The 27,727-nt window shown below is 47.5% G+C and overlaps 1 protein-coding gene across 1 annotated transcript in view; it reads right to left on the reverse strand.

The window, feature by feature from the left end:
- The window catches only part of MERTK (MER proto-oncogene, tyrosine kinase), a 99,062-nt gene extending 71,687 nt beyond the window's left edge, over positions 1-27,375 (reverse strand). Inside the window, exons 1-2 of the mRNA XM_006105714.3 lie at positions 27,224-27,375; positions 5,921-6,323 (exon numbers count right to left, since the gene is read on the reverse strand). Coding sequence (XP_006105776.1) covers positions 5,921-6,323; positions 27,224-27,299 — 479 coding nt within the window. The 5' untranslated portion in view covers positions 27,300-27,375. The remainder of the gene's footprint in view (positions 1-5,920; positions 6,324-27,223) is intronic.
- Positions 27,376-27,727: the final 352 nt, after the last annotated feature.

Consider the following 27,727-nt stretch of genomic DNA (forward strand, 5'->3'; position numbering starts at 1 on the left):
CGTTTGAGATCTTGCTCCCCAGTATATGTTGTCAGTTTGGCTCAAATAAATGCTTATAACAATTCTCAGAGTTCCAGTCAAGATGGCAGCCTAGGTAAATGCAGTACTCAAATCCTCCCACAACCACATCAAAATTACAACTAAACTGCAGAACAACCATCATTCAGAACCACCTGAAGTCTAGCTGAGCAGAAGTCCTACAACTAAGGAGATACAGAAGAAGCCATATTGAGACTGGTAAGGGGCAGAGACGTGGAACGGGCTGGTCCCCTACCCACTTGTGATGAATAAAAATCATGAGGGATATCTCAGATGTGGAGGTCCCCCCGGAGGACTGAGGGGTCCCAGACCCACACCAGGCACCATAACCCAAGATTCCAGTAACAGGAAGAGAAGTCCCCATAAGTTCTGGATGTAAAAACCAGTGGGGATTGCGGCTGAGTGAGATGGAGGGCTGTCGGAGTCCCAGATATTCATTTTAAAAGGACCCACCAATGGACTTACTAGGACTCACTCGCTCTGCGCTCCAGTGTTGGGGCAGCAGGGACATAGAGGGAAGAACTGAATGTCTGGCATCCGTGTGAAAGCTGAAGAGGCAGCTTTCTCCCAGACAGAAGTGCTGGCAGAGGCAACCTGCTCCTTTTCTGGACTCTCCCCCTCAAAGCCAACAGGTGGGAGCTATATCTGAGTCTCCATCAACCTGGTCAACCCTGCTCTCCCCCACCCTGGTGATTCCCTGAGGTGCTGTCCCACCCAACGTGGGGCCCACCTAAGCCACTTCCAGTGGTTTCCCATACAAAGCCTCTCTTGGATCATGATTTGGACTTTTGTAAAATCTTTCAAACAAGGAGCATCTGGCCTCTGGGGATCCTATATGTCTTGCTAAGTGGCCCCAGGCCCAAAACTAGAGGCAGGCAGCAGCAGTTTGCAGCTTGGCTTCTCCTGGACACCTCTAAGCCCAACACAAGTAGCAGCCATCTTCAGACAGCTTTGTAGCTTTTGTCAGGTGGCCTGGGCAGGGCACAGGCAGTGGCTGACCTTGGCCTGCCTCTCCTGGGAGGCCCCAGAGCCAGTGCTCCCAGTGGACAGCTTCAGGTCACACTGGATTACTACCCAACCACCTTCACAAGTGACTCACTCAAGGGGTGGACTTGGTGGGCACCAAAGCCCCAATGAAGTTAAGTTTGGTTCTGTTGAGGTTTGCCGCTGTATAGTAGCTCTTCCACTATTGTCCCAGCTGGTCCTCCCAGCCAATAGGCCTGGGGGGTCAGTCCTTCTCAGTGAGATGCCAACAGTAAGCAAGGCTCAACTACAACAGAAGGGTGCACAGAGCTCACATAGGGATATGGGGGAGAGGGACACCTGCAGCCCCTGGCTCAGGTTACTGTGGAGGCTGGCCACTAGGTCCTACAGAACACCTGTTACATAAAGCCACTCTACTAAGACCAGGAGACCTAGTAGCTCTAGCTACTACATAGAAACAAACACAGAGAAGCAGCCCAAATGAGGAGACAAAGATACAGGTCCCAAATAAAAGAACAGGAGAAATATCCAGAAAAAGAAATAAATGCAATGGAGGCAAGGCAAACAAACTAACAAATACAGAATTCAAAGTAATGGTTATAAGGATGCTCAAGGAACTTAGTGAGAACTTTAATAGCATAAAACAAACAAACACATGTGGAAACCATAAAAAAGAACCAGTCAGAAATGAAGAAGAAGATTAAAAATGTGAATAATAAAATGGCAATAAATACATATGTAACAATTACCTTAAATGAAAATGGATGAAATGCTCCAATCAAAAGACATACAGTGACTGAATGGATAAGGAAACAAGACCCTTACATATGCTGTCTACAAGAGACTCACTTCAGATCAAAAGACACCCACAGACTAAAAGTAAATGTATGGAAAAAGATATTCTATGAAAACGAAATCGAACAAACAACAAGCTGAGGTAGCAACAAGTCTGGTACTCATACCAGACAAAATAGACTTTAAAACAAAGGCTATATAACAAGAGACAAAGAAGGACCCTGCAATTTCACTTTTGGGTATTTATCCGAAGAAACCCAAAACACTATATCAAAAAGTCATATGGTCCTAGCTGGTTTTGCTCAGTGGATAGAGAGTCAGCCTGCGGACTGAAAGGTCACGGTTTCGATTCTGGTCAAGGATACATGCCCAGGTTGCAGGCTCGATCCCCAGTGCAGGGTGTGCAGAAGGCAGCTGATTAATGATTCTTTCTCATCGTTAATGTTTCTATCTCTCTCTTCTTCTCCCTTCTCTCAAATCAATAAAAAATATATATATATTTTAAAAGGCCATATGCACCCCTATGCTCACTGCAGTATTATTTACAATGGAACCTAAGTGTCCATTAATAGATGAATGAGCCCTAGCCGGGTTGACTCAGTGGATAGAACATTGGCCTGCGGACCAAAGGGTCCTGGGTCGATTCCAGTAAAGGGCACATATCTTGGTTGCAGGCTCCTCGCTGGCCTAGGCCCTGGTTGGGACTCATGCAGGAAGCAACTAATCGATGCGTTTCTCTCACATCAATGTTTCTCTTACATCAATGTTTCTCTCTGACTTTCCCTTTCTCTTCTACTCTCCCTAAAAATCAATGGAAAAATATACTCAGGTGAGGATTAAAAAAAAAAATAGATGAATGAATAAAGAAGTGGTGTATATATAAACAATGGAATATGATTCAGCCATTAAAAAAATGAAATCTTGCCATTTGCAACAACATGGATGGACATAGAGGGTACTATACTGAACGAAATAAGTCAAACAAAGGCAAATACCATATTTCATTTATATGTGGCATCTAAAAAACAAAATAAATGAGCAAACAGAACAAGAACAGACTCATAGATACAGAGAACATTTTGATGGTTGTCAGATGAGAAGGGAGTTGAGGGCTAGGTGAAAAGGTGAAGGAATTAAAGTACAAATTGGTAGTTACAGAAGAGTCATGGGGATGTAAAGTACAGCATAGAGAATATAGTCAATAATAATAACTCGGTATGCTGTCAGGTGGGTACTAGATTTACTACGGTAATCACTTAGTAAGTTATATAATGTTTAATCACTGGGTTTTAGACCTGAAACTAATATAATATTGTTTGTAAATTGTAACTGAAAAATAAAAAATTATTTAAAATAAGAAAAATTCTCTGCAGGTTTGAATGTTTCTTAACTCGACACATTCATGTCAGGAAGAGCTTAGCAATGGTCTGGGGAGAAGGACTGTGTGCTGGCATTAATTATTAGCAAGTCCACGTCCATTGTATCTATAGCATAGGACAGATTTTTCACAAGTAATCCTGTGCTACTCTAGACAACCCAGGAAAGGTCCCCATGCTGAAGGCAGGGTAGGGTGGGCTGGAGACAGGAAGGCGTGGTATCCCGAGGCCCGCCCTGTCCCCAGCAGAAACAGCAGGCCCAGTCTCCATGCAGGCTCAACAGGAAAGACTCTGAGTTCAGAACAGCAATCTAAGCATTCCAACAACTGAGGAACAGTTCCAGAAAAAGTGCAGTTTCAAGAAAATGCCCAGTTCTGGAGATATGGGTCTTCCCTCACCAGACCCCATGGTGGGCAGCACAGTGGGAGAGAAAAGACCCAATCAGGGGATTCACCAGGAATATCACGACTCTGAGATCAGGTGGAGACCCCAAAGCTTGAGAAGAAAGAAGAGCAGATCGTTCATACGTGAATCAGGTTAGCAGTGGACTCTGCAAGAACAAATCTGGGAGTGAAAAGGCAGGAGTACATCAATGACTTTCAAGTGACAACAGGAAATTATTTTCCTTTTGAATTCTGCATCAGGCCAAACTACCTCAAGGTCAGGGTAGGGAAAACATGGCATTTTCAGAGATGCAGGTCCCAGGAGGCTAGTGGAGGATGGGCTTAATGCCAAATGAGGGAGTAAAAGCCAAGCAGGGGCCTGGGCTCCTGGGAGCAGGGGCTGGGAGTCAGAGGAGTGAGGGTCCCCACGAGGAGCACAAAAATGGCTCAACTGGACCCCAGACCAGAGCAGGAGCGGGGATGGCTCTAGGACAGGCGTCGCCAAGCAAGAAGTCAGAGCTGATAATCTTGTCACTTTCCAAAGAAATGCCTCTCTTCCGGTAGAGCTTCGAGAAGAATGCGTGATTAACACTTAGAAAATTAAACAAACAGGCAAGGAAACAATATTAATTTCAGGAAAACAAAAAATGCTAAGATAAAAACGTGATTACCGTCTATGACATGATTCAGCTGAAAACAGCATTTATGTGGCCCCAATTATATGAGCCGTGGGTACTGATTCACCCCAGCTGTGAGTAACACTCTATTAGATTAACATACACACTGGGGCCTGGCACACACACAACCCAAGCACCGAATGTCTCTGGAAAGATACTCAAGAAATGGGTGACTCAGGCACCCACTGGCAGACATTTGGAGGCTGGAATGGGAGAGAGAAATTTTAAAGAGTTGAAATATTCTATGACATGTATTCCCTGCTTTAAAAAAGGTATAAAAGTCCCTGAGATCTTGGTCAAGTAGAAACATCTGAACCAGGTAGAACCACAGGACCCATACAGGTTGACTGTGGCGTCTAGACAGGAACCACCTGGGCAGACCACAGGGCCAGCAGCTGCAGAGCCCGTCACAGCAGGGCAGCCTCGCCTGGGCTGGCCCCAGGACACCATCCTAAAGGGACACACAGTGCCACTCTGTCCCTGGGACCTGCCCAACACGGCCGACTGCTCAGAAATGGCTCATATGTAGCAGCTGAGCTCTGGGGCCTCTTCAAAGAAATACATAAAGGACAAATGTACATTTCCACTTATATGAGGCCCCTAGAATAGAGAAATAGAAAAAAAACATAGAATAGAGGTTACCAGGGGCTGGAGAGAAGGCTGGGGAGTTAGAGTTTCATGGGCAAAGAGTTTCTTTTTAGAAATGATGGTGGTGATGGCTGCACCACAATGTGAATGTACTTAATGCCAATGAAGTATACACCCAAAAAGGGCTAAAATGGTCACTTTTATCTGTGTACATGTTGCCATGATAATAAAAATGAAAAAAATCTTAAATAAACACAACGGCGCACTGGTAGGTGTCCTGTTTGTACCTGTCACAGATCAAATGGTGCAGGTGGCATGCCACGGGTCACCCGTGTGCAGTCTTGTATATATTGAGCTGAAGGAAGTCTGATTATGAAGCACGTCACAGAGTGTCAGGGATCTGGGCCTAATAATAATGTTTCCAGTTGATGGTTTGACTTAAGGGATTATGTACTTATTTTCTATATGTTTTGCTGCTCTCCCATGTACAGTTCCATTTCAGGGCCACCAGAAGCAGCAGGCGTGAGGGCCCCACAGGGCAGCTGTGGGCAGGGGGTTATCAAACACCAGCTGCTCAGGGCCCAAGGAACCCACAGGGATACAAACTGACCTTTACATCTTCACACACAAAAATCCACTAAGAAAGCGAAGTCCTCCAGCTTTAGCGATGGGAACCACCACAAGTCCCTCGACTGCACAGAAAACCAACCACAAAAACGTTCCCTTCGCCACAAATCGCAGGTCACTAGGTCTGCGGGGCCTCCCGGCCACAGGAGCACCAGCTCCTGTTTTGCTGAGAGCTGCCTCCCAGTCCCTGGCCCTGAGGGCCTGTGCCCCCCTGGGATGCTTTGCCTGGGGTGGGGGAGCAGTAGGAGGGCTGTCACCCCTACACCAGACCTGAGAGCTAACTACATTCCAGTGGGGCTACGATCCATTGGAAAGAGACCCACCATGCAGACTGTCGGGTACTAATCTACACTCTGAATGCACCCGTGGAGCTGCACAGGCAGAAAACAAGACTGTTTGTATTGAGGAGGCACTAGCGTAACATGTACATAGAAAGAGGAAGACCACCTACCTGAAGGAAGCGATCACTGCCGTAACTTCATCGTCGGGGTAAAAGTGCGTAACCGCATGATGTGCCCCAAGCAGCTCCTTCCCATCTTTCCACCAAGAAATATGGGTGTCCTGGTACGTGTTAGGTATGCTGATGGAGCAATTGAACTTGACGTCATTGTGTTCAGATGGCTTTATGTGGCCAACCGTGTGATTAAACGCAAGAGGCGGCAGGCGCTTGGACCTGGCCGACGGCACGCTGGGAAGGGCTGCATTTCCTCTGCGGAGTCTTCGGGGCGGGGTTGGTGACACCACCACCGAGGGCTGGGCTCCAAGGGAGAGAGGAGAGGAGGATGGCACAAGGTCAGCCAGGCCGATGGGGAAGGGCAGGCGGGGCGTGGTTTCTTCCCTCACCTCAGCGAGAGCTGCAAAACAGAACAGTGATTTTTAGCCTTTTAAATACTTGTGTTGCCCTAGCTGGTTTGGCTCAGTGGATAGAGCGTTGGCCTGCGGACTGACGGGTCCTAGGTTCAATTCGGGTCAAGGGCACATGCCTGGGTTGCAGGCTCCATCCCCAGCAGGAGGCAAGCCAGTCAATGATTCTCTCTCATCATTGATGTTTCTATCTTTCTCCCTCTTCCTCCCTCTCTAAAATCAATAAAAAATTTTTAAAAACCTGGTATTTTCCAAGTAGGTTCTCAACTTATGAGGCCATGATGAGGGAGAAGTGGGGAATCCTCAGTGTCCTCGAAACACATTTCTCATTCATGTGCTCACTCAACACCTTCTAAGGAGCCCTACTGTGGACGAAAGGGGCCACATGCTAACCTGACAAGCTCAGGGAAGGCCTGCATGGAAGTCTTGCCAACTCAAAGACCTAAAGCCACCACAAAGGATGGTCTGAAATTAAACTTTAACTAAAGGCAGTTATGGTGGGTGGTCAACTCCTAGGCCAATATCTTCCCTAACAAGATAAACCTTTACCTTAACTGAGCTTATTCTTTTTGCATCTACGATAACGTATCATTGAAATGTCAGGGTAGTCCTAGCTGGTTTGGCTCAGTGGATAGAGCATCGGCCTGCGGACTGAAGGGTCCTGGGTTCGATTCCAGTCAAGGGCACATGCCCAGGTTGCAGGCTCGATCCTCAGATGGGGGGCATGCAGGAGGCGGCTGATCAATGATTCTCTCTCATCACTGATGTTTCTATCTCTCTCTTCCTCTCCCTTCCTCTCCCTTCCTCTCTGATATCAATAAAAATATATTAAAAAGACAAAATGTCAGGGTAACTTGTAACTTCCCTTTTTTCAGACCCCTCAGGGCACAACCAAATGCCCTAGGCTCCAGGACAGAGACCACAAATTCCTTCATTGTTATTGTCATTATGTTAGTTGTTGACTATTAACTATCCTGTACCCACCTAAGTAAAAGAAGTATGTGTCTATAGTTTTACTCTTTATACAATCCCAGAGGTTTCCCCGCTTTGCTTTCTCCCGCCTCTCCAATCTATCACCAATGGATTTCATGTAACCCACCTATGTCCCCTCCTTTGATTCCAATGTATAAAAATAGATGAAAAACCGCCATTCTCTAGAGCATTATCCCAATCTGTTGAGATTCTGCTTCCTGGCAATTGTTGACAGTTTGGCTCAAATAAACTCACAAAAATTCTTTACAGTTTTGAAGGTTTTTACGTTAACGTTACGCAATATACTCCCCCCAGTGGGGTACGAGAAACTGTGCTCTACCCTCAAGGTTCTTCTGGCTGGACTAATAATCAAATAGACATGAGGCAAATTTAACACATACATATGTATGGGACCCGCATACATGAGAGTCAGAGACCCCACACGCACGAGGTTCAGAGACAGAAAGGGAACATGGGTATGTGAGGCCTCCTGAGCTAGGGACGAGTTGAGGTGCCTTGGGGACTTCAAAGGGTCATTGCAGGGCGATAGAAGAGCACATGTTCAGTAAATAGAAGTTTCAGTGGATACAAAAGGCTATGGCTGATCACTTCTTACTACGGGCAAGGCCCTAATTCAAGTTCTTCTAGGTCGTATAGGGAGGGGCGGAAGTTTCCCTGGAGCCTAGAGGGGGCTAAAGTTGCCTTTAGCTCAAAACAATCCACATACCACAGAGGCGCATCTTGGAGTGCCTCCTCCTGATCCGCACACCCCCATTGAAAAAGATCTGTTGTGACTCACTCCAAGTCCTTCATCTCAGCAGCATGGCGGGAAGGGCACGGCCCCCGGAGAGCACCGTCTATCTGCCCAGTCACAAGAGTGTCCCACAGATCTGGCCGACAGCATGGGAGGCTGCTACTGCTCACAGAGACCTATCCCTGGGTGAGGGGGTGGGGATCAAAGTGTGCTCAGGCCACCAGCTACAGAATGACTTGGAGCTTCTAGCAAAATGCTCGCCAGCTGGAATGGATCTAGAAAAGTTTCCATTTAATCTGGCTCAAAAGTATTTCTAAAAATATAGGCTCACAATAGTTGCACTTTTAGCTTTTTAATGGCATTTTTGGAGCATATGTTCTGTGCTGGTTGCTATGTATTCAAACATGTTTACCACGATTCTGGTGAAACAGGCAGTGGGGAGAGACGCAGGCCTGACATTCTGTGGGTGGTGACTGGGGTTTACCAAGGGCCCCATCCCTGCTCAAGGGCTGTACCTCCTGTCACATTCAGGATGTCGCACCCACTGGGCTCCTGAGTGCGGGTGTGCAGAGTAGGGTGGTCGCTGCTCGGGCTGTGCCGGATTCAGTGAATAAGAATGCAGGACGCCAGACTTGACTTTGGGTGGTGAACACACGATACAATATACAGATGATGTATTACAGAAGTGTACACTTGAAACCTCCGTAATTTCATTAACTAATGTTACCCATACATTCAATAAAATTAAAAAACAAAAAAAGAACAAGAAAAAAAAACAATTTAAAGAAAGAATGCATAGCAACAACTAGAACTTGTAATTCACATCTATAGCAAATAATTTTTAGCCTAAGTATCCAGCTAATAAAGAAAAAGAAAAGTACCCAGCTGAGCACGTATTTGGCTAATGGAGCTACTACAAGCAGGAGTTCCGAGGACAGAAGGAGGCCCCTGAGAACGTGTTCCTCTGCCCCCTCCCTGCCAAGTCCCTCAGGACTGCACTCACGCCTCGACTGAAGGCCACAGCTCTGGTCACTGAGCCCTGTCCGCACGCCTTTCTCCCACACCAGGTGCTCTCTCCGCCCCAGGGAGAATGGCAGGGTGGAGGAGAAGCGGTTTCACTGGAAGGAACCAAAGAACACTCCCTGCTGGTCCCCACACGGAGGTCTCAGTGCAGGGCAGGGCCCTCCGAATGCGTGGTGGAGGGCAATAGGGGTCAGCCTGGAGCAGTCAGCCAGACAGATGAGTGTGCTGGGGCTGCAGTGTCCATTTACTCCAGGGAGAGGAGGTCAGGGTGACTGGACCGCCAGGCAAGCCTGTTGGAGTGTGGCCTGTGCTCTCAGTAGCAGAAGGCAAAGCCCAGGGCTTAAGGCCCCCCAACCCCCGTCTTTCTCTGGTTTGAGGTGCTTTCTGCAGCAGTGAATGCTCCTGCTATGTGCCTAAGCCACCTGCACTCTCTCCTACAGGCTTGGAAGCCCTCGGGCCCATCTCTGCCTCTTCCGTTGGCAAACCTATGTTTGCCAATTCACTGAGTTCCAGGGCCCTAGGGAGCTGGGCTTTCTCCAAATCCCTATTTTTTATTTTTCTTTAAATATATGTCCCTTTTATAGAAGGCAAAAAGTAGAGCAAGGAGAGCTAAAGATACTTTCTTTGATTTGTTTAATTTATTTGAAAACATTTGACCTTTCTAATTATAAAGGTAACACAGTGTGTTATGGAGAATTCAAATAGAGGGTCTCCCCGCCCCCCGCCCTCAAATGTATACACAATAGACTAATGGACTGCAGCTAGCCTGATGCAGCCCTGGACCTGCTACAAACGGAATGGAAACTCTGGACCCTGGCTTTGCTTCTAGCTTTACTGAAACCCCACCTACACTTCTTCTATGACTGGACTCAGGGAAATGAGACTTTGGAAACCCAAGGATACAATTCCACGCAAATAAGATCACTCACTCTGTGCGACTCTCAGAAAATTCTTTCTCTCAAGGTATCATGAGGACTCTACTCCCAGCCCCCAGTGGGGAAAACGACACCCCGCTTCGTCCAATAACAGCGGCAGGAGGACTGGAGCAGTGGTGGCCTGTGGTTGGCCAGCAGCTCTGCAGTTAGAGCTCCCAGCCCCTCACCCTGAGCCATGTCCTCAGGGGAAGAGCTTCAGCCTGTTCCCCTGCCAGGGTCACAGTCCCTCGTGGAGGGAGAGGATGGATGTACAGGACCCCAGCGCACGTGCAGGTCCCGGCCGATGTGGGAGCGAGTGCCTGGATCACCAGGGAGGTGTGTGTTAGACAGCACAGGGAACGGCGACACTGGAGCAGGGTAACTGCAGGCCAAAAGAGAGAGGAAAAAATATGCTTCCAGCCTCCGGCCAGAGAATCCGGGCTCCGAGGAGCCTGTCTAGGGCTGGCCTCCACACCCTCTCCTGGCAGGAGTTCCCTAAGTTCCCCGAAGACTCGGATCTCAGCCCAAGGAAGGTGCAGGAAGCGGCAGCTGCTGAAGGCACGGGGCCCAGAGTAGCAGGTGCCATGGCTGCGCTAAGCGGACTCCTGGCCCCGGAGCCTGGGAGGATGGAGAGTGCCCTCGGGTGTCAGGTGCCCTCAGCCTGCTTTCCAGCCCCGTGAACGGAGTGGGGGGATGAGGGCGGGACGGAGGCGCCCGCCTATGGGGCCTCCTCCCTGCTCTTTCTCAGACAGCAGAGGCAGGAGCATAACTCTCCGAAGTTCAGCCCTAACATCAGTGGGGGAGACCGTGGAGAGGGATGTTGAGGGGGCGCTGCAGGGTGCGGGGTGCCTTTGAACTCCCAGGGGTTCGCTGCCTCACCAGTGGAGCATAGGAGCACAGAGCAGGATGGCAGATGGGGGGGGGGCGGGGGCGCACTGCCCAGTGCCCCAAGCTTGCTGCCTGCCAGGCTGTGCTGTCCAGCAGCCCTGCAGTGGAGTAAAGAGGCCCCATCTGGGGTGGGTCAGTGTTTACAGAAAGGCTTGTGGCCTCTGGAATCCCATTTATGTCTACACTCCAGCCCCAGGAGAGACCCTGCCTGGATTGGTGCCTGCCATTTGCGTCTCCTGTCCCAGTCTGAGCACTCCGCCCCCAGCCCCTCTGGCTGAAGCCAAACCCAGAACAAACTTTATGCAAAAGCCAAGCCTTCTCCACTGATAAAGAGCAGCGACAATAACGACAATAACGTATGAGAGAAAACTTTCTAAAAACTTTTAACCTGAGATCACGTGACCTGAGGTGCCCAAGTGATACCTGGAGAGATTAAGCGCAGCCACCTGGAACTCTTTAGCTGGCCTGACAGGGGCCTCCAGGTAAGGGAGTGTGGGCTACCTGTGCCTGAGGGGGCACAGCTGCTGGTGGTGGCAGGGCTGCCAGTGAGGACAGGGACAAAGCATGGTCCTGTCAGATTTCCCCCGGGGAGCCCAGCAGGCCCAGGGCTGCCAGATAAAAGGAAACAGGATGCCCCAGTACACTTGCATTTCAGATCAGTTATGACTGGGTGGGATGATATACTCAGTCAAATAAATCTTAGTATCACTTTGCAAAAATAGCCCTCGGGGTTCACTGTTGGCCCTCACAGGCTAGGGCAAGAGCGGGTCTGGGGGGCACCATAGCACATCCCTTAAGCCAGTGGTCTGCAAACTGCGGCTCGCGAGCCACACACGGCTCTTTGGCCCCTTGAGTGTGGCTCTTCCTAAGCCTTAGGAGTACCCTAATTAAGTTAATAACAATGTACCTACCTATATAGTTTAAAATATTTGGCTCTCAAAAGAAATTTCAATTGTTGTACTGTTGATGTTTGGCTCTGTTGACTAATGAGTTTGCTGACCAGTGGCTTAAGCCATCCCACCGCTCTCTGAGTCCTCACCTGGAACGTGTGAAGTGCTGGGACCTCTGAGCACAACCCACTTGGCACATTGGCTTTAAAAAAAAAAATAGCAGAGTCCCACCTGGGCCTCTCACCAGGTCTCCTGCACCCACTTCAGCAGTGGGAGCCCCAAGGGCCTCCAAGGGCTTTAGGCAGCCCCTCATCATCCCCTTCAGCCTGAACCCCACTTTTTGGCGTGGGCATCTGACATTTTTTTGAAGTGCTTTGCAAAGAAAGCTCCCCAAGCAGGCTGCAGCCCCCAGTCCTTTCTGCAACCAGAAAAGAGAGTTCCAGAACCTGGCTGACATCCCACCGTCCCCTCCAAGCTCTCAAACCCGCAGAACACCAGCATCTCCAGGGGAGGTTCTTAAAGCTCTGGTCCTGGGCTTCACGCACAGCTGGAGTTCAGTGGCCAGCGGTGCAGCTGGGCATCAGGCTTTTAGGAAATCTCTTCTAGTGATTCTATCATGCCGCCAGGACCAGCTCCCCTGCTCTAGGGAATGAATCAGATCGCCTTGGCTTGGGCATGCCTGAGGGTCCGGCCTGAGAATCCCCATGCAGAACCAGGTTTGAATGCACGCAGCTTAGGAGTGTGGTGAGTATAAGAACTTGGATCAGACGGGCAAGGTGTACTAGTAGCCCCAGGTCAGCCCCACGGAGGCCAGAGGCAAGTCACCTGTCCATCTGAGACTCAGTCTCCTCATTATAAGGCCAGACAGGTGACACCTCGTATGTTTCAGAGGTGAGAGCAGAAGTGTGCACACAGAACACTGTGCACGATGCTTGTTGTGCACAGACATGCCAAAAATGGCAGTTACTATGTTAGAACGTGAAACACCCGATCTGTCTTATTTCAAAGGTGCCACTAGTCATGCGTGGACTATCAATGCTGAACATATGGAACCGATTATGCCTTAGGCTATTCAGTCTTCAGTGAAACAGGAATATGTGTTTACTTAAGCAAGGGCTTCCTTCTCCTTCCCCGCTGGCATCACACCAAGTGTCAGAGAAAGGCACTGATGGAACACTTTCTGGCCCGGGTCCTGCAGCAGCTTCCCCGCGGGAGTCTGCGGCTGGTTCTCCCCGAGGGCCAGGCATGGCCTTCCCAAGTCCCAGGAGCGACTCTCAGGCTCCAAGTTTATTTCCTCCACAAGCCACACCCAACACGTATGCCCTGGCTCACAAACACCTGAATTCCTAGTTATAAAAAGTCATTCTTTTAAAGAAATAGTATTTCCTTTTAAAATGTGACCACCTCGGGAAGACCAAACACCTTAGCAAGAACAGTCTGTCTTTCCTAAGTGACAGAAGGCAAAGAATTACCTCTAAAAACAGATGAATTTTTTCCTGTCCCTCCCACAAAAACACCAGACATTGTATATAAAACAAACATTCTTTTTAAAACCCTGAAAACTGGAGAGGAGGAAGATTGACAAAGGGCCTCGGAACCCAAGAACACCATAAAGATGAATTCCCTGGGTTTTCCCCTTGGGAAATGCTAATAGGCAGAGACCAAAACCAAACAAACAAACAAACAAACAAACAAACAAACCCAAGCAAGTCTGTCCTCTCCAAGGGCCAGGAAAGGGGTAGTCAACAAGACAGAAGACTTTTAGATAATAAACGGCTCTCCTCTAGGCCCACAATCTATGGCTCCATCCTGCCGAGGCCAGCAAAGGTCAAAGGGAAGCCTGGACTTCACCCTCACCAGGCTGTGAAGGGGTGACAGCAGTTCCACGGGGTGGTATCAGAGAGGGCCACGTGGAGAGCTGGGGCTGTCATCCCCACTGGCTAGTGTTAGTCAAGACCCAGTGGGGAGCTTGAACTTCCACACCCACCTGGGATTAATGAGGCATCCACCTTGTCCCCCCTGGGGTGGTTATCAGAGTCAGGGCTTTCCCCACTGCCCAGCGAGGGCATTCCTTCCCCTCTGATGTCAGGGGAAGTCAGGTAGGGAACAGTCAGAAAGTAACGAGGCTCTCCTACACCTCCCAGCGAGGGAGGTAGCAGTGGAGGCCTTGCAAGCAGCCAGAACTCGCACCCCACCTGTGACCAGCAGTGACCAGGATGCTCCCACACTCAGAGTTGGTCAATGGAGGCTGGTTCCACCAGGCAGTAAGAGGCTGCATAACCCCCTTCCCTTCCAGAGCAGATCAGAGGAAACCAGATAAAAGACTTAAATAAGAGCCAAAGTCTTATAATACCCAAAATGTCTAGGTTTCAATAAAAAATTTTGTCTCAGTGAAGTATCAACACCAAGATGACAGAGAATTATCTGAAAAAGCTTTTTTGTTGTTGTTGTTAATCCTCACCCAAGGATATTTTTCCCATTGATTTTTAGAGAGAGTGGAAGGGAGAGAGGGAGGGGGAAGGAGAAAGAATGAGAGAGAGGAAACCATCAACCGGGGCCAGGGATCAACCCGTAACCCAGGTACTCTTCCTTGACTGGAAATCGAACCCGAAACTCTTTGTTGGGCAGGCCAACACTCTAACCACTGATCTATACCATCCAGGGCTGAAAAAGTTTTTAAAGGAATTATAAAAATACTCCAACAAGCAATTAGGAACATGAAATAGAGGAAAAATAAAAAGTCTCAGCAAAGAAATAGAAGACATAAAAAGAACCAAATGGAAATTTTTTAATGGAAAACTACAATAGTCTAAATAAAAACTATTCAACGGGTGGGCTCAAAGCAGAATGGAGGGACAGAGGAAAGATCAGTGAACTGAAAGATAAAACATCAGAAAAGTATCCAATCGAAACAACAGAAAGAAAAGAGGCTGAAAAATAATGAAGAGTCTCTGGGAGCAGTAGGACTATTATTAAAGATCTAACATGTGTATCATCCGAGTCCCTGAAGGAGAAGAGGGAGGGCAAGGCTAAAAAAGTACTTGAAGAAATGTTGGTTGAAAACTTTCCAAATCTGCCAAAAGATACACATCTACAGAATCAAACATCTGAGTGAACCCAAAATAAGATAAGCTCCAAAAATATCCATGCCAAGATACATCATAGCCAAACTTTTAACTACTAAAGACAAAAAAAAAGGCATTTTGAAATCACACAGAGAGATGGAAAACTATGAGAATTTGTTATCAGAAGTCTTACGCTAAAGGAACGTCTCTAGGAAAGGAAATAATGAAAGAAAGAAACCTGAGTCATTAGAAGGAAGGAAAAATCATAAAAAGCAAAAATATTGGTCAAGCGCTGGCCAGTGTGGCTCAGTTGGCTGGGAATCAAACCCACAAATGTTAGGTGCACAGGGCCTCGATTCCCAGTCAGGACATACTAGTATAAGTAGGTTGCAGGTTGGATCCCCAGTGAGGGCCCTCATCAACGGACCCTGACTGGGGATTATATTTTTGGGTATTATAAGACTTTGGCTCTTATTTAAGTCTTTTATTTTATCTGGTTTCCTCTGACCCACTCTGGTAGGGAAGGGGGTTATGCTGCCTCAACCAATCAATGAGTCTCATATCGATTTCTCTTCCTCTCTCTTTCTTCCTCTCTCGCCCTCTTCTCCCCTCCCTCTCCTCATCTTCCTTCCTTGCTCTCTCAGTCATCAATGTAAAGCATATCCTCAGGTTAGGATTTAAAAAATAATCATAAAAAAATAAAATAAAAGGAGGTAGGGATTCTGTATTTCATTTAAACTGCTAAAACATCAACACCTAATATTACATGTAAATGATCAAAATATGCTTATTAAAAGAGATTGGCAGACTAGAGTAAAAAACATGACCCAATTATCTGCTATTTATAAGCAATTCACTCCAAATATAATTATACTAGAGGCCTGGTGCACGAATTCGTGCATGGGTGGGGTCGGGACGGCCAGGCCCAATCGGCCCAATCGGCTGGCTGGGGGGAGGGTCCTCGGGCTGTTGGTGGGCCGGCCCTACCCCCTGGTCAAACTCCCAGTTGAACTCCCAGTCAAGGGGACAATTTGCATATTAGCCTTTTATTATATATGATGATAGGCAAGTTGAACACAAAACCATAGAAAAAGATATCATGTAACCATTCATCAAAAGAAAGCAGGATGGCTATATTAATATCAGATAAAATAGTGTTCAAAGTAAAGAAAATTACCAGAGATAGAAAGGCACATTACATAATGATAAAACAGTCAATCTACCAATAAGAAATCGCAGTTAAATGAATACAGCCAGCCCTCTGAATCTGTGGGTATCGTATCCATGGATTCAACCAACTGCGAACTAAAAATATTCAGGGAGAAAAAAAAGGTCCCTTGCTGCTGACACATACTATGTAGTTAGACCTATGATGGTTGCATCTGTACTGAACATGTACAGACTGTTTTGTTCTCATTATTCCCTAAATAATACAGTATTAGAAGCATTTGCATAGCATTTGCATTGTGTTAGGTATTGTAAGTAATATAGAGATGATTTAAAGTATATGGGATACCCTGGCTGGTGTTGCTCAATGTTTGGATCATTGGCTGCCCACCAAAGAGTCTTGGTTCAAGTCTAGGTCAAGAGCATGTACCTGGGTTGTGGGTTCACTTCCCACCCGCTGTCAGGGTGCGTGCAACCTACCGATGTGTCTCTCTCTCCCTCCCTCCCCCCTCCCTTCCATTCTCTCTAAAAAGAAGTGGAAAAAATATCCTCAGGTAAAGATTAAAAAATAAAGTGTAAGGGATGATGTGTGGAGATTATATGCAGATGCTACATCACTTAATATAAAGGACTTGAGCATCCATGCATTTCAGCATACTAAGGGAGGGGCAGTCCTAAAACCAATCCCCCATGGATACTACGGGATGACTATATGTACCAGAGTAAAGAGATGCAAAATATGTGATGCTGAAACTGATAGGACTGAACGAAAAAACAAAACAAAACAACAAAAAAACGATTATAGTTGGAGACACCCAACATCTCTCTCTCAATAATCGATCAAAGAACTGGGCAGAAAATACGCAAGGACACAGAACTTGAAAATAATGCTCATCAACAACCTCAGCTAATATCACACTCCATGGTGAACACCTGAACGCTTTTCCTCGATGGCCAGGAGCAAGACAAAGGTGTCCACTCTCACACTCTTATTCAACCTAGTACTGGAAGTCCTAGCCAGAGCAATCAGGCAAGAGAAATAAAAGGCATTCACACTGGGAATAAAAGTGTCACTTTTTGCAGATGACATAATTCTTTATATGGAAAACCCTAAAAACACCACCTCCAAAAAACTATTAAAAACAATAAATACAGTAAAGTTGTAGTTTATAAAATCAATTTTTAAAAAATTCACTCCATTCCTATATACTAGTGATGGTGAACCTTTTGAGCTCGGCGTATCAGCATTTTGAAAAACCCTAACTTAACTCTGGTGCCCTGTCACATATAGAAATTTTTTGATATTTGCAACCATGGTAAAACAAAGATTTATATTTTTTATATTTATTTTATATATTTAAATGCCATTTAACAAAGAAAAATCAACCAAAAAAATGAGTTCGCATGTCACTTCTGACACACGTGTCATAGGTTCGCCATCACTGCTATATACTAACAATGAAATTTCAGAAAATGAAATAAAATTCCCTTTGCAATTACAAGAAGAATAAAATATCTAGGAATAAACTTAAAAGATGTGAAGGACCTATACACTGAAAACTACAAAGCATTATTAAAAGAGATTGAAAAAGACACAATATGCTCTGCCGGCATGGCTCAGTGGTTGAGCTTTGACCTATGAACCATGAGGTCACGGTTCGATTCCCGGTCAGGGCACATGCCTGGGTTGTGGGCTCAATCTCCATTTTGCATCTCTTTACTCTGGTACATTGAGCAGGAGTCAGCCTAAAAATGAGTCTCTCTCATCATTGATGTTTCTATCTCTCTCTCCCTCTCCCTGCCTCTCTGAAAGCAATAAAAAATATTTACAAAAAGACACAATAAAATGGAAAAATATTCTGTGTTCATGGATTATAAGAATCCATATAATTAAAACTGCCATATTACCCAAGCAATATACAGATTTAATGCAATCCCCATCAAAATCCAAACGACATTTTTTTAAATCCTCACCTGATTGATTTTAGAAGAGAAGAAGGGAGAGGGAGGAAGGGAGGGAAAGGGAGAGAGACATTGATGTTGTACTGGGCTGCATATCTGGCGCTTCAGCCAGACGGGGCGCACTGTGCTGTAACACATAGATAGGAAGGTACTGACATCAGGCCAGGCCTTGAGAGATGGTCTCATGGCCCCTTCTCCATATGCATATGCTGTACTCTCTGTTCCTAAAACACATAGGAAGGTAATGATGCTATACTGTGTTGGGAACTAATTGTGTAAACAAGGCTTTGCAACTTTGTGGTTTTTGCAAATAAAAACGCTGTAACTCTTGCAGTCAGCGCTGCAGTTCAGCCTTTGCTTCGGCAGGGTGCTGTGACTGTAGTCAGCTGGCCAGCTTAATAAAGGCTCTTAAATTTAAATTCTGAGTCGGTGGTCTATCTCGCTGAGTGAACCCATAACAATGTGTGAACGAAAAACATCGATCAACTGCCTCCAGTACACTCCCTGACCTGGGATCGACCCTGAAATCTAGGTATGCATCCTGACTGGGAATTAATTGTGCAACCTTTTTTGGTGCATGGGAAGACACTCCAACCAACTGAGCCACCCAGCCAGAGCCCAAATGACATTTTTTAAAGAAACTGAACAAAAAAATCATCAGATTTGTATGAAACGATGCAACACCCTGAATAGCCAAAGCAAACCTGAGAAAAAAATAACAAACCCGGAGGTATCACACTCCCTAACTTCAAACTACAAAGCAATGATAATCAAACAGTATATTGGCTGAAAAAAAGACACCTGGCCAATAAAACAGAATTGAGAGCCCAGATGTAAATCCACATGTTTATGGGCAAATAATGTTTTACAAAGGAGCCAAACACATATAATGGAGAAATGAAAGCCTCTTCAGTAAATGGTACTGGGAAAACTGGAGAGCCACATGCAAAAAAAAAAAAAAAATGAAACTTGGACTATAGTTTGTCCCCATATACAAAAATTAACTCAAAATTGATCAAAGACCTAAATATAAGAACTGAAACAATAAATTATATAGAAGAATACATAGGTACTAAACATATGGACCTTGGTCTTAGACAAGATTTTATGAACCTTGGTCTTAGACAAGATTTTATGACCTCAAAGGCAAGGGAAGATAAAGCAAGCAAAAATAAATGAATGGGACTATATCAAACTAAAAAGCTTCTGCACAGCAAAGGAATCTGCCAACAAAACAAAATGGCAACCAACTGAATGGGAGAAGATATTTGAAGATATTCAGCTCTGAGAAGGGGTTAATATAAAAAAGATATTTAAAAAAAACTCACACAGCCGAAACCGGTTTGGCTCAGTGGATAGAGTGTCGGCCTGCGGACTCAAGGGTCCCAGGTTCGATTCCGGTCAAGGGCATGTACCTTGGTTGCCGGCACATCCCCAGTGGGAGATGTGCAGGAGGCAGCTGATCGATGTTTCTCTCTCATCGATGTTTCTAACTCTCTATCCCTCTCCCTTCCTCTCCGTAAAATATCAATAAAATATATCTAAAAAAAAAAACTCACACAACTCAGCACCAAACAAACAATCCAATTTAAAAAATGGGAAGAGGACCTGAACAGACACTTCTCCCGAGAAGATGTATTCTAAATATTTTATAAAAAGGCTTGAATATAAAGAAAAAGAGTAGGTGAGAAAGACGAAACGTAAAGGTAAAGGGAGAAAGTGAGGCTTTTATGTTTACTGGTTGGCCTCCAGGTAACAATGGTGGGATCCCTCCCTGAGTGGCTCACGTGAGAGACCTCAACCTTCCTGCCACCTGTTGGTCCAAAAATCCTGAGGGCGCTTGGCTTGAGGAACCGTCCCGCCCTGCAGATGTCACCCGGGTCTAGGACTTGCCACTGTCCTTAGATAAATGTAACTACCTTATTCCTACTCTCAGTGTCAGCTCTGAGGGGAAGGGGTAGAGGCTCCCCACCCCTCAAGACTCAGATGCAACTGGATCTGTGGAGGGTAACGAGATGTGCACCCAAAGCCCTGAGTCCACAGGTCCAGGGTGGACTTCCTAGCTGACTTTCTCCTTGTCCTCCCAGCTAACATCAAAACTGGGATGAGAATGTACATTTCTGTACTCCCAAAGTGGTTTTTTTTCTTAAACGAACGCTTCCGATTTAATGCTAATCCTAATAAGCTTCCTTTTTTTTATTTGCTCTAAACCTTTTTATTGATTTTTTTATTAGAGATCAGCCTGCACTCCTCCTGGTGAATGGGCTGACACTTAACCACTGAGCCACACTGGCTGGTTTTTTCTTTTTTTAAATTGAATTTAGAGAGAGAAAGGGAGAGGAATATTGATCGGTATATGCTCCCACCGGGGACAGAACCCACAACCCAGGTATGTAGCCTGACCAGGAATCAAACCCACCACGTTTGACACTCCAACCAACTGAGCCACTAGCCAGGGCTGCTCCAAGACTTTTAAAGAACATTGTTTTCATCCACAAATCTGCAAATCACATGACAGAACTATAAAAGGGCTCACAGGCTCCTTCCTTTTCCTGTATGGGGGCAGCCAGCCAGGGGCAAGTGGAAACCCGCCTACAGATGCAGCTGAACTGGGTGCCATGAATATGGATCAGCTGGCCGTGCGTGCAGTCAGCGGTCAGCCCCGGACAGAAAACAACATTCAGGGAGTCTGCGTCCCTGTTCTAATATTCTCCTCCAAGACAGCCTGTTCTGACTTGTAAAAAGGATCATTTTCCAAAACCATAATGAGGCCAGTCTACTAGCAGCTTTAACAAGCCTGAAGGCTTAAAACAGCAAAACAATCCCTCTCCCCCAAAACAAGGCTTCCCCTGTGTCTCACCAGAGGCCAGGCCACAGCTAAGGCAAAGTCTAAGGTGTCCACCATTCCCAATGTGGACGTACCTGAACACCCCTCCCCCCAAAAGAACAGGTCTGTCCCACTTGCCTGATTGTCAGTGCCAACCTGAGACCTCAGGCCTGAGGACGGGCCCCTCCTGGGGGAGCCAGCACAGGCACCACCTGTGACCTGACCTTGCTGGGGCCTGAGGTGGCTCAGCAGATGCTAGGCAAGCACCTGTGAAGGGACCGACTAAGAAATCCCCCAAAGACACCACTAATGACTGAGGACAAGGGGAAACACAGGAGCCTAAGAAACCCCACGCACAGGGATACGGACTGGGCTTTCTCCACAAGTCTCTCAAATATTCTTAGCTTTTGGTGTAACCATTTTCTTATGTGACCTTGTCCAAAAATAAAGTCAACATCTGTTTCTCTCTTTCCCTCCCTCGTCTCCCCTACCCCTTTTTCCTTCCACACCCCTGCCACCCCAAGGCTCACAGAAAATCCATTTTACCATTAAGTAAAGAAAGAAGCATTGATGGTGGATGAAATGGGCAAAAGAAGAAATAAAATGCTTTAGAATTGAGTGTAGGTTTCTCAGTGAAACGTTGAGGACATGATCACCCTCTCTTTATCTCTTCAAAGCCTGGGACCTGTGGCAGGGCCCACTGGGTCCTGCTGTGAAAAGAGGCCCAGAGAGTGGGAATGACACAGCTACCACGGAGGGCTGCCCAGCTGTCCGGACTCACAGAAGCGGGAAGACCTGGGCCTTGGCTGCAGTCAAGACTCTTCCACACGTGCTTTCAACAGCCGCCGTTCCACAGCCACAGTTCAGGAGAAGCCAACTCAGGCCTCCACCGAGGGAGGAAGTGGGGGTGGCGGGTCCCCTCAGTACTCTGGCCCAAGATCCTGTGGGATTCCCAACCATTGCCTGCTGGACACAGGGGGCCTGAACAAGGAAAGGATAAAGGAAGCAGGCTCCCTTCCTGCCAGGGGTCAGCAGATGCCCAGAGTGCGAGAGGCAGGGTCAGGTGAAGCCTGCTCACACCTGCCACCCACAGTAAGTATCCGGTCAGGAGGGCGCGTTGGCACACAACACACCAGGCACACACACCAGGCAGGTGCCCAGAGGCTGATCTAAGAAACAAAGTCACATTTTCCATCCATTGCAGCCAGAAGACTTCACTTGAAAAACCTGGTTTGGGCTGGTAAAAAAAATAATAATAATAATAATTATCTGGATGTTTACACTCAAAAACCACACCCACGTTGGCAGAGTTGTGTGGGAGAGTAGAGCAAGCATTGGCCTTCATTTTTAACCTTGCAGAGAAGCACGTGACGGGAAGCTATTCCTGGACGGAGTTAAGTCTGAATCCAGCCAGTGAAGGTAAGGGGGCGGCAGGGCAGGAGCGGGCAGGCCAGGCCAAGGGTGGGTCCTGCACGGGAACCCCGGGAAACCAAATCCTGAAGAGCACAGCCGGACTCAGAAGTCAGGACTCACACCTCACAGCCCCGCCCCGCAGGGAACAGGGGGCGTTGCCCTCATCTGCCCTCACAGTTCAAGGTGCAATTTAGGATACATTTCAATGAGGAAAACAACCCCACCCCCCTGCAACACTGGCTGTCCAGGAAAAACAATTACCCCCAAATTTGAGCTCAGAATAATGGAAGAAGCCATTGGTAATAACAGTTAATATTTTTGGAGGACTCACTCCATGCCATTAGCTCACTTCATCCTCCTCACAATTCCATGAAAAATTAAGAGTCGCCCTGACCAGAGAGAAAACTGAGGCTGGCCAGGCAGGACTGAGCAGGCTCGCTGACTACTCAGATCCTGAGCCAAGACCCTGTTAAGCACTTCATTCCAGGCCAAAGGCTTTTGTCCATTTTTATGACCATTAACCCCCTGCTGAGATGCACAGTAAGCACAGCCTGTGCTCTGGGTTAAGACTGAGCCTGTGAGGATGGGCCAAAGGTAAGGCACTCAGGGCCGCCACCTGAGCACTGGGCAACCTGCTCCTGGGGAGGTGCTGTTAAAGCTGCATTTTGAACATTAAAACAGCAGCTTTAGACTTTTTTCCCAGTTGGAATAGTCGTGAGAATATAAAATAGGCTAACACTGCCATATTGGTGATAACAGAATCCAAAAATCTATCTTCTCTAGATGTCCTAACATTTCTAGTAATGAAACTGCTTTGATATCACAGTGAAATTGAAGGTGATTTTTCCATCAACCAAGACCCCCCACACCAAAAAGGGCACGGGAGCTGCAACAATTGTGCTTCTGGGAAGGCAGTAGAGAGAGAGACAGGGAGGCCTGGCCCTGGACATTATCCAGACAGTCACCCACTGAGCACCGGCCATGGGCTAGGCATCTGCCACCCACCATCAGGTGGTGAGAAGCGTCATTAGGAAATTAAAAATGAGAGAGAGAGAGAGAGAGAGAGAGAGAGAGAGAAAGAGAGAGAGAGAGAGAGAGAGAGAGAGAGAGAGATATGACTGGCTGGGGAGGGAGCGAGGGAAGGCCTCTTCAGCACAAGCTCTGAGCTGAAACCTAAACCAGAAGGAGCCAGCAAGCAGAGATCAGGGGAAAGATTCGCCCAGAGGGCAGGCACGTCCACTGCAGAAGCCCTAGGAAGGAGACACTGTGACCGAAGCATCCTGAACAAGAGGGAGTAACTGGAAAAGAGTCCACAGGAGTGAGATCCTTGCAAACCCTGGGAAGGAGTGAAAAGCCCCCTGAGGATTCTCACCAGTCAGACTCATCTTCGGATCTCATTCTGGCTATTATATGGGAAGCGGCTGCTACTCTTTGCAGGTGGGGAGGGACCGGTTTAACAAGACCCTGGCTCAGCTTGTCCAGCGGGCAGCAGGTTCCCTATTCACAGGCCTGGAAAGAGTAGACCTGTTCAGAACCAACTCTGGATACTAACTCACTGGCCCTGCTCCTAGTATTATCTGGGAATTATTTCTAAAATTACGATCGAAGCCCAGCTGGTGTGGCTCAGTGGTTGAGCATTGACCTATGAACCAGGAGGTCATGGTTCCATTCCCGGTCAGGGCACATGCCTGGGTTTCGGGCTCGATCCCCAGTGTGGGGCGTGCAGGAGGCAGCCGATCCATGATTCTCTCTCATCACTGATGTTTCTATCGCTCTCTCCTTCTCCCTCAACCTTCCTCTCTGAAATCAATAAAAATATTATAAATAAAATAAAATAAAAATATGACGGAAAAACATAGTTATTGTTAATATAAAAAATAAATGTGTTCCATTCAGCACTTTAAGAAAGTGGATCAGGCCCTGACCGGTGTGGCTCGTTCGGTTGTAGCATCGTCTCGTCCACCAAAAAGTGGTGGGTTCGATTCCCATTCAGGGCATATATCCAGGTTTCATGTTCAACCCCCTGGTCAGGACATGTGAGGGAGGCAACCGATTGATGTTTCTGTTTCTCTGGCTCTCTCAAAATCCATTTTTAAAAAGTGGATCAGAATAATTTTCTATAAATTATTTATTTGTGACATATGCACTGCTTACTTCCAAAAAACACTTGAAGCTATTGTTATGAAGGCCAAGAGCAATGGGACAAATTAAAATTCTCCCTGGGAAAATGCTGACTATATATTGTATGTTACAGCATCAGTTTGGAAGGTTAACACCACAATTTAAGAGGTTTTAAAGCCCAATTTGTTCTGAAGGTTGAGTTTAGCTGCATACACAGCCTCGTCAGGGGCCAGGTCCTGGCTGTGCCCTCACTGTTACCCACTTTTATTTCTCCTTTATCCTCTCCCAGTACCAAACCACTCCTTTGGGTGGTTTTGCTGCTCACTAGCACCCTCACTAGAGACTCTCAGGCAGGAAGGACTGAAATGCCCCTGGGTCAGCAGTTTCACTTCTGCCTCTCTGTGGCTCGGAGGGATGGTATTTGTATGTATGGAGGTGGGAGGATTCCTGGATTAAAGTGATCGGAAGGTGTTAATTATCCATTCTTCTACAGTGTAGCACCTACATACACAGTCCACCGGCTCCTCCTGTCTCACTACACAAACCACTTAGATCCACAATGCGCAACATGAAAATCTTAAAGCTAGACTGAGACTCTAATTTCCATTTTTAATCTCTTCGCACTGCACTCTTACTTCTGCTCGAATTCTGCCAGCAAGAATCCCACCCTTTAAGCCAGCGGTTCTCAACCTGTGGGTCGCGACCCCTTTGGAGGTCGAATGACCCTTTCACAGGGGTCGCCTAAGACCATCGGAAAACACATATATAATTACATATTGTTTTTGTGATTAATCACTATACTTTAATTATGTTCAATTTGAAACAATGAAAATACATCCTGCATATCAGATATTTACATTATGATTCATAACAGTAGCAAAATTACAGTTATGAAGTAGCAACGAAAATAATTTTATGGTTGGGGGTCACCACAACATGAGGAACTGTATTAAAGGGTGGAGGCATTAGGAAGGTTGAGAACCACTGCTTTAAGCTTTTTACAAGGTAAGCTGCAACACTATCAGACATCTCCCAGGCAAATTCAAGAAAAGAAGCAAAGGGTAGAAAAAGAAAAACTGGAGGCATTTTTCATTCTTCCTACTGGGTAGATTTTTTTTTAAGATTCATTTAAAAAATATATTTATTGATTTCATAGAGGAAGGGGGAGAGAGAAACATCAATGATGAAAGAGAATCCTTGATTGGCTACCTCCAGCAAGTCCTCCCCACCCCCTACTGGGGATCCAGCCTGCCACCAGGCTCGTGCCCTGACCAGGAATGACCTCCTGGTTCATAGGTGACGCCCAACCCACGCCAGACGGACACCACTGGATGGATTTTAGCAGTCCTTGCATGTTTATCTGACTAAAGCTGACTGTCAACTACAAACGTTTTTTATTACAGCATTTTTAAAATTTAGAAAAAGAAAAAGACAATTTTTTAAGTATCTTACACCAAAACTATTTTTCCCATACTTTTCACCACATTCATTACCTTCAAGACTATTTATGGCCAGCCCTCACTAGCAGAAAAATATAACAGATTGGCGGATTATGAAAAATGGGTCTGGCAGAAATGCCCAGGAATTTTTTGAGGGTTTGGGGGGTGGAGAACAGGCATGTTTTAGTTCTTTGATGTTTGTTTCAAATTGCCCCAAATTATAAAGTGCTTCCATGTAATTTAATGTGCAAAAGGAGGCACTGCTTAAGAATTTTTCATTTGACCAACTGAGCTTTCTCACACACACACACACACACACACACACACACACACACACACAACCTCAAAAGGAAAAAGTTTTAAGTAAATTGCTTAACTGTAACTTGGTATTCTTAAAAAAACAACAACACACCTTTTACTCTAATAGGTGAAAACTACTCAGCAGTATTCATGGTAAGACAAACAAACAAACAAACAAACCCACAAACAAACAAACCCACAGGCTGGATGGAAATGGTTTAGCCAAGGAAAAATGTCTGGGGTGTGTTTATTTAGCATACCTTTCCCCCACTCCTCTTTTTCTTTGTCTTTTTGGTGAGGCCTGGTTAAGTTTCTCCCTGCTTCCAGGAGTGGATCAGCAACCAGACTTCTAACCTGCTCACCCCCCTCACCCGTGAACCAGCTATGGGTGCAGAACCGGCCCCGCAGACCGGCCTGTGCTCATCCAGCCAGCGTCTGCCCTGGAATACCTGTGCGCACACCTGGCAGAGCTGGGATAAACCTACACGCTGTCCAAGCACTGGAACCCCTCTCCCACAATAACAGGGGTAGGGAATGCTCCCCTTTCTCCTGGCGCCGCACCGCCACGGGGTGTCCTGCAGAGGGGTGCTGGTACTGCCCATGAGGGCCCAGTGGGAGCAGCCTGAGAGCCAACCATCCCAGGTCCCGCCTTAGTCCACGAGCCCAAACAGCGACCCCATCTCCGCAGCCTTCGCGTCCGTGGGCGCGAGTCCCTGGGGATGTGGGTGTGCGGTCCCCAGAGCTCCTGCCAGCACGGGGCCAGCGCGGTCCTCTGGGCGAAAAACTTGGGAACTCACAGCACAGAGCGTGACCTCCTCCCGGCGGAAAGGGGGCCCTCGGTGGCCCCCGCCGGTTCCATCGGACGCGCCTACATGGCCCATCCAGGCGCCCTGACTCTGGGCTACTGCGAGACCTGCACTCTGCTCCGCGCACCAGCCCTTAGTGGGGAGGCTGGGGGAGTGAGTGTTTGCTAACCTGCCCAGCAGGGGGACGCACCCCCACCCTGCCCCTGACCTCCCGCCGCCCCGCGCCCCCTCCGGAACTCCCAACATCGACCTCCTCCCCGGACCCTCGCGTTCCCCGGCTCCACCTGCCCCCGCCCCCAGACCCCGGGCCACGCGCCCCCTCTCCCAGACCCCCGTCCCGTGCACTCACCCCTTCTGGGAAGCCCAGGGACGAAGAGCCAAGACAGCGGCAGCGGCAGCAGCAGCAGCAGCCGGGCCCGCCCCATCCCCGGGCCGCGGGTCTGGAAATTCTTTTCAACCCGCGGGCGGCGCAGCCAGCGGAGCAACAGGGTCCGGCGCCCGGCAGCGGGCGCCCGGAATGGAGCTGGGAGGCGCGGGAGGCTGGAAGGGGAGGTCCCAGAGCCCAGAGGAAGGGAGGGAGAGGGGCGGGAATGGAGGCACCTCGCGGGGAGGAGCGGCCAAGGCGGGGCGGAGAGAGGCACCAGTTTCCCTGGGGCACCGGCCAAAGGTGCAGGGCCGCCGAGCTGGAGGACACAGCACCCCGCGTTGCCCAGGAAGGCGGAGCGGGATGCGCCTGGAAGAATGAGCGTCAAGGAAAAGCACAGAGCAGGCGTGCAAAGAGGCAGGTCCTGACTTCACGTTATGTAGCTTCCTGCAGGCTGGCTTGATTCTGATGCAAAAGTGCCCTCATTGC

The sequence above is a fragment of the Myotis lucifugus genome, unplaced genomic scaffold, assembly GCF_000147115.1.
Source record: "Myotis lucifugus unplaced genomic scaffold, Myoluc2.0 scaffold_717, whole genome shotgun sequence".
NCBI lineage: Eukaryota > Metazoa > Chordata > Mammalia > Chiroptera > Vespertilionidae > Myotis > Myotis lucifugus.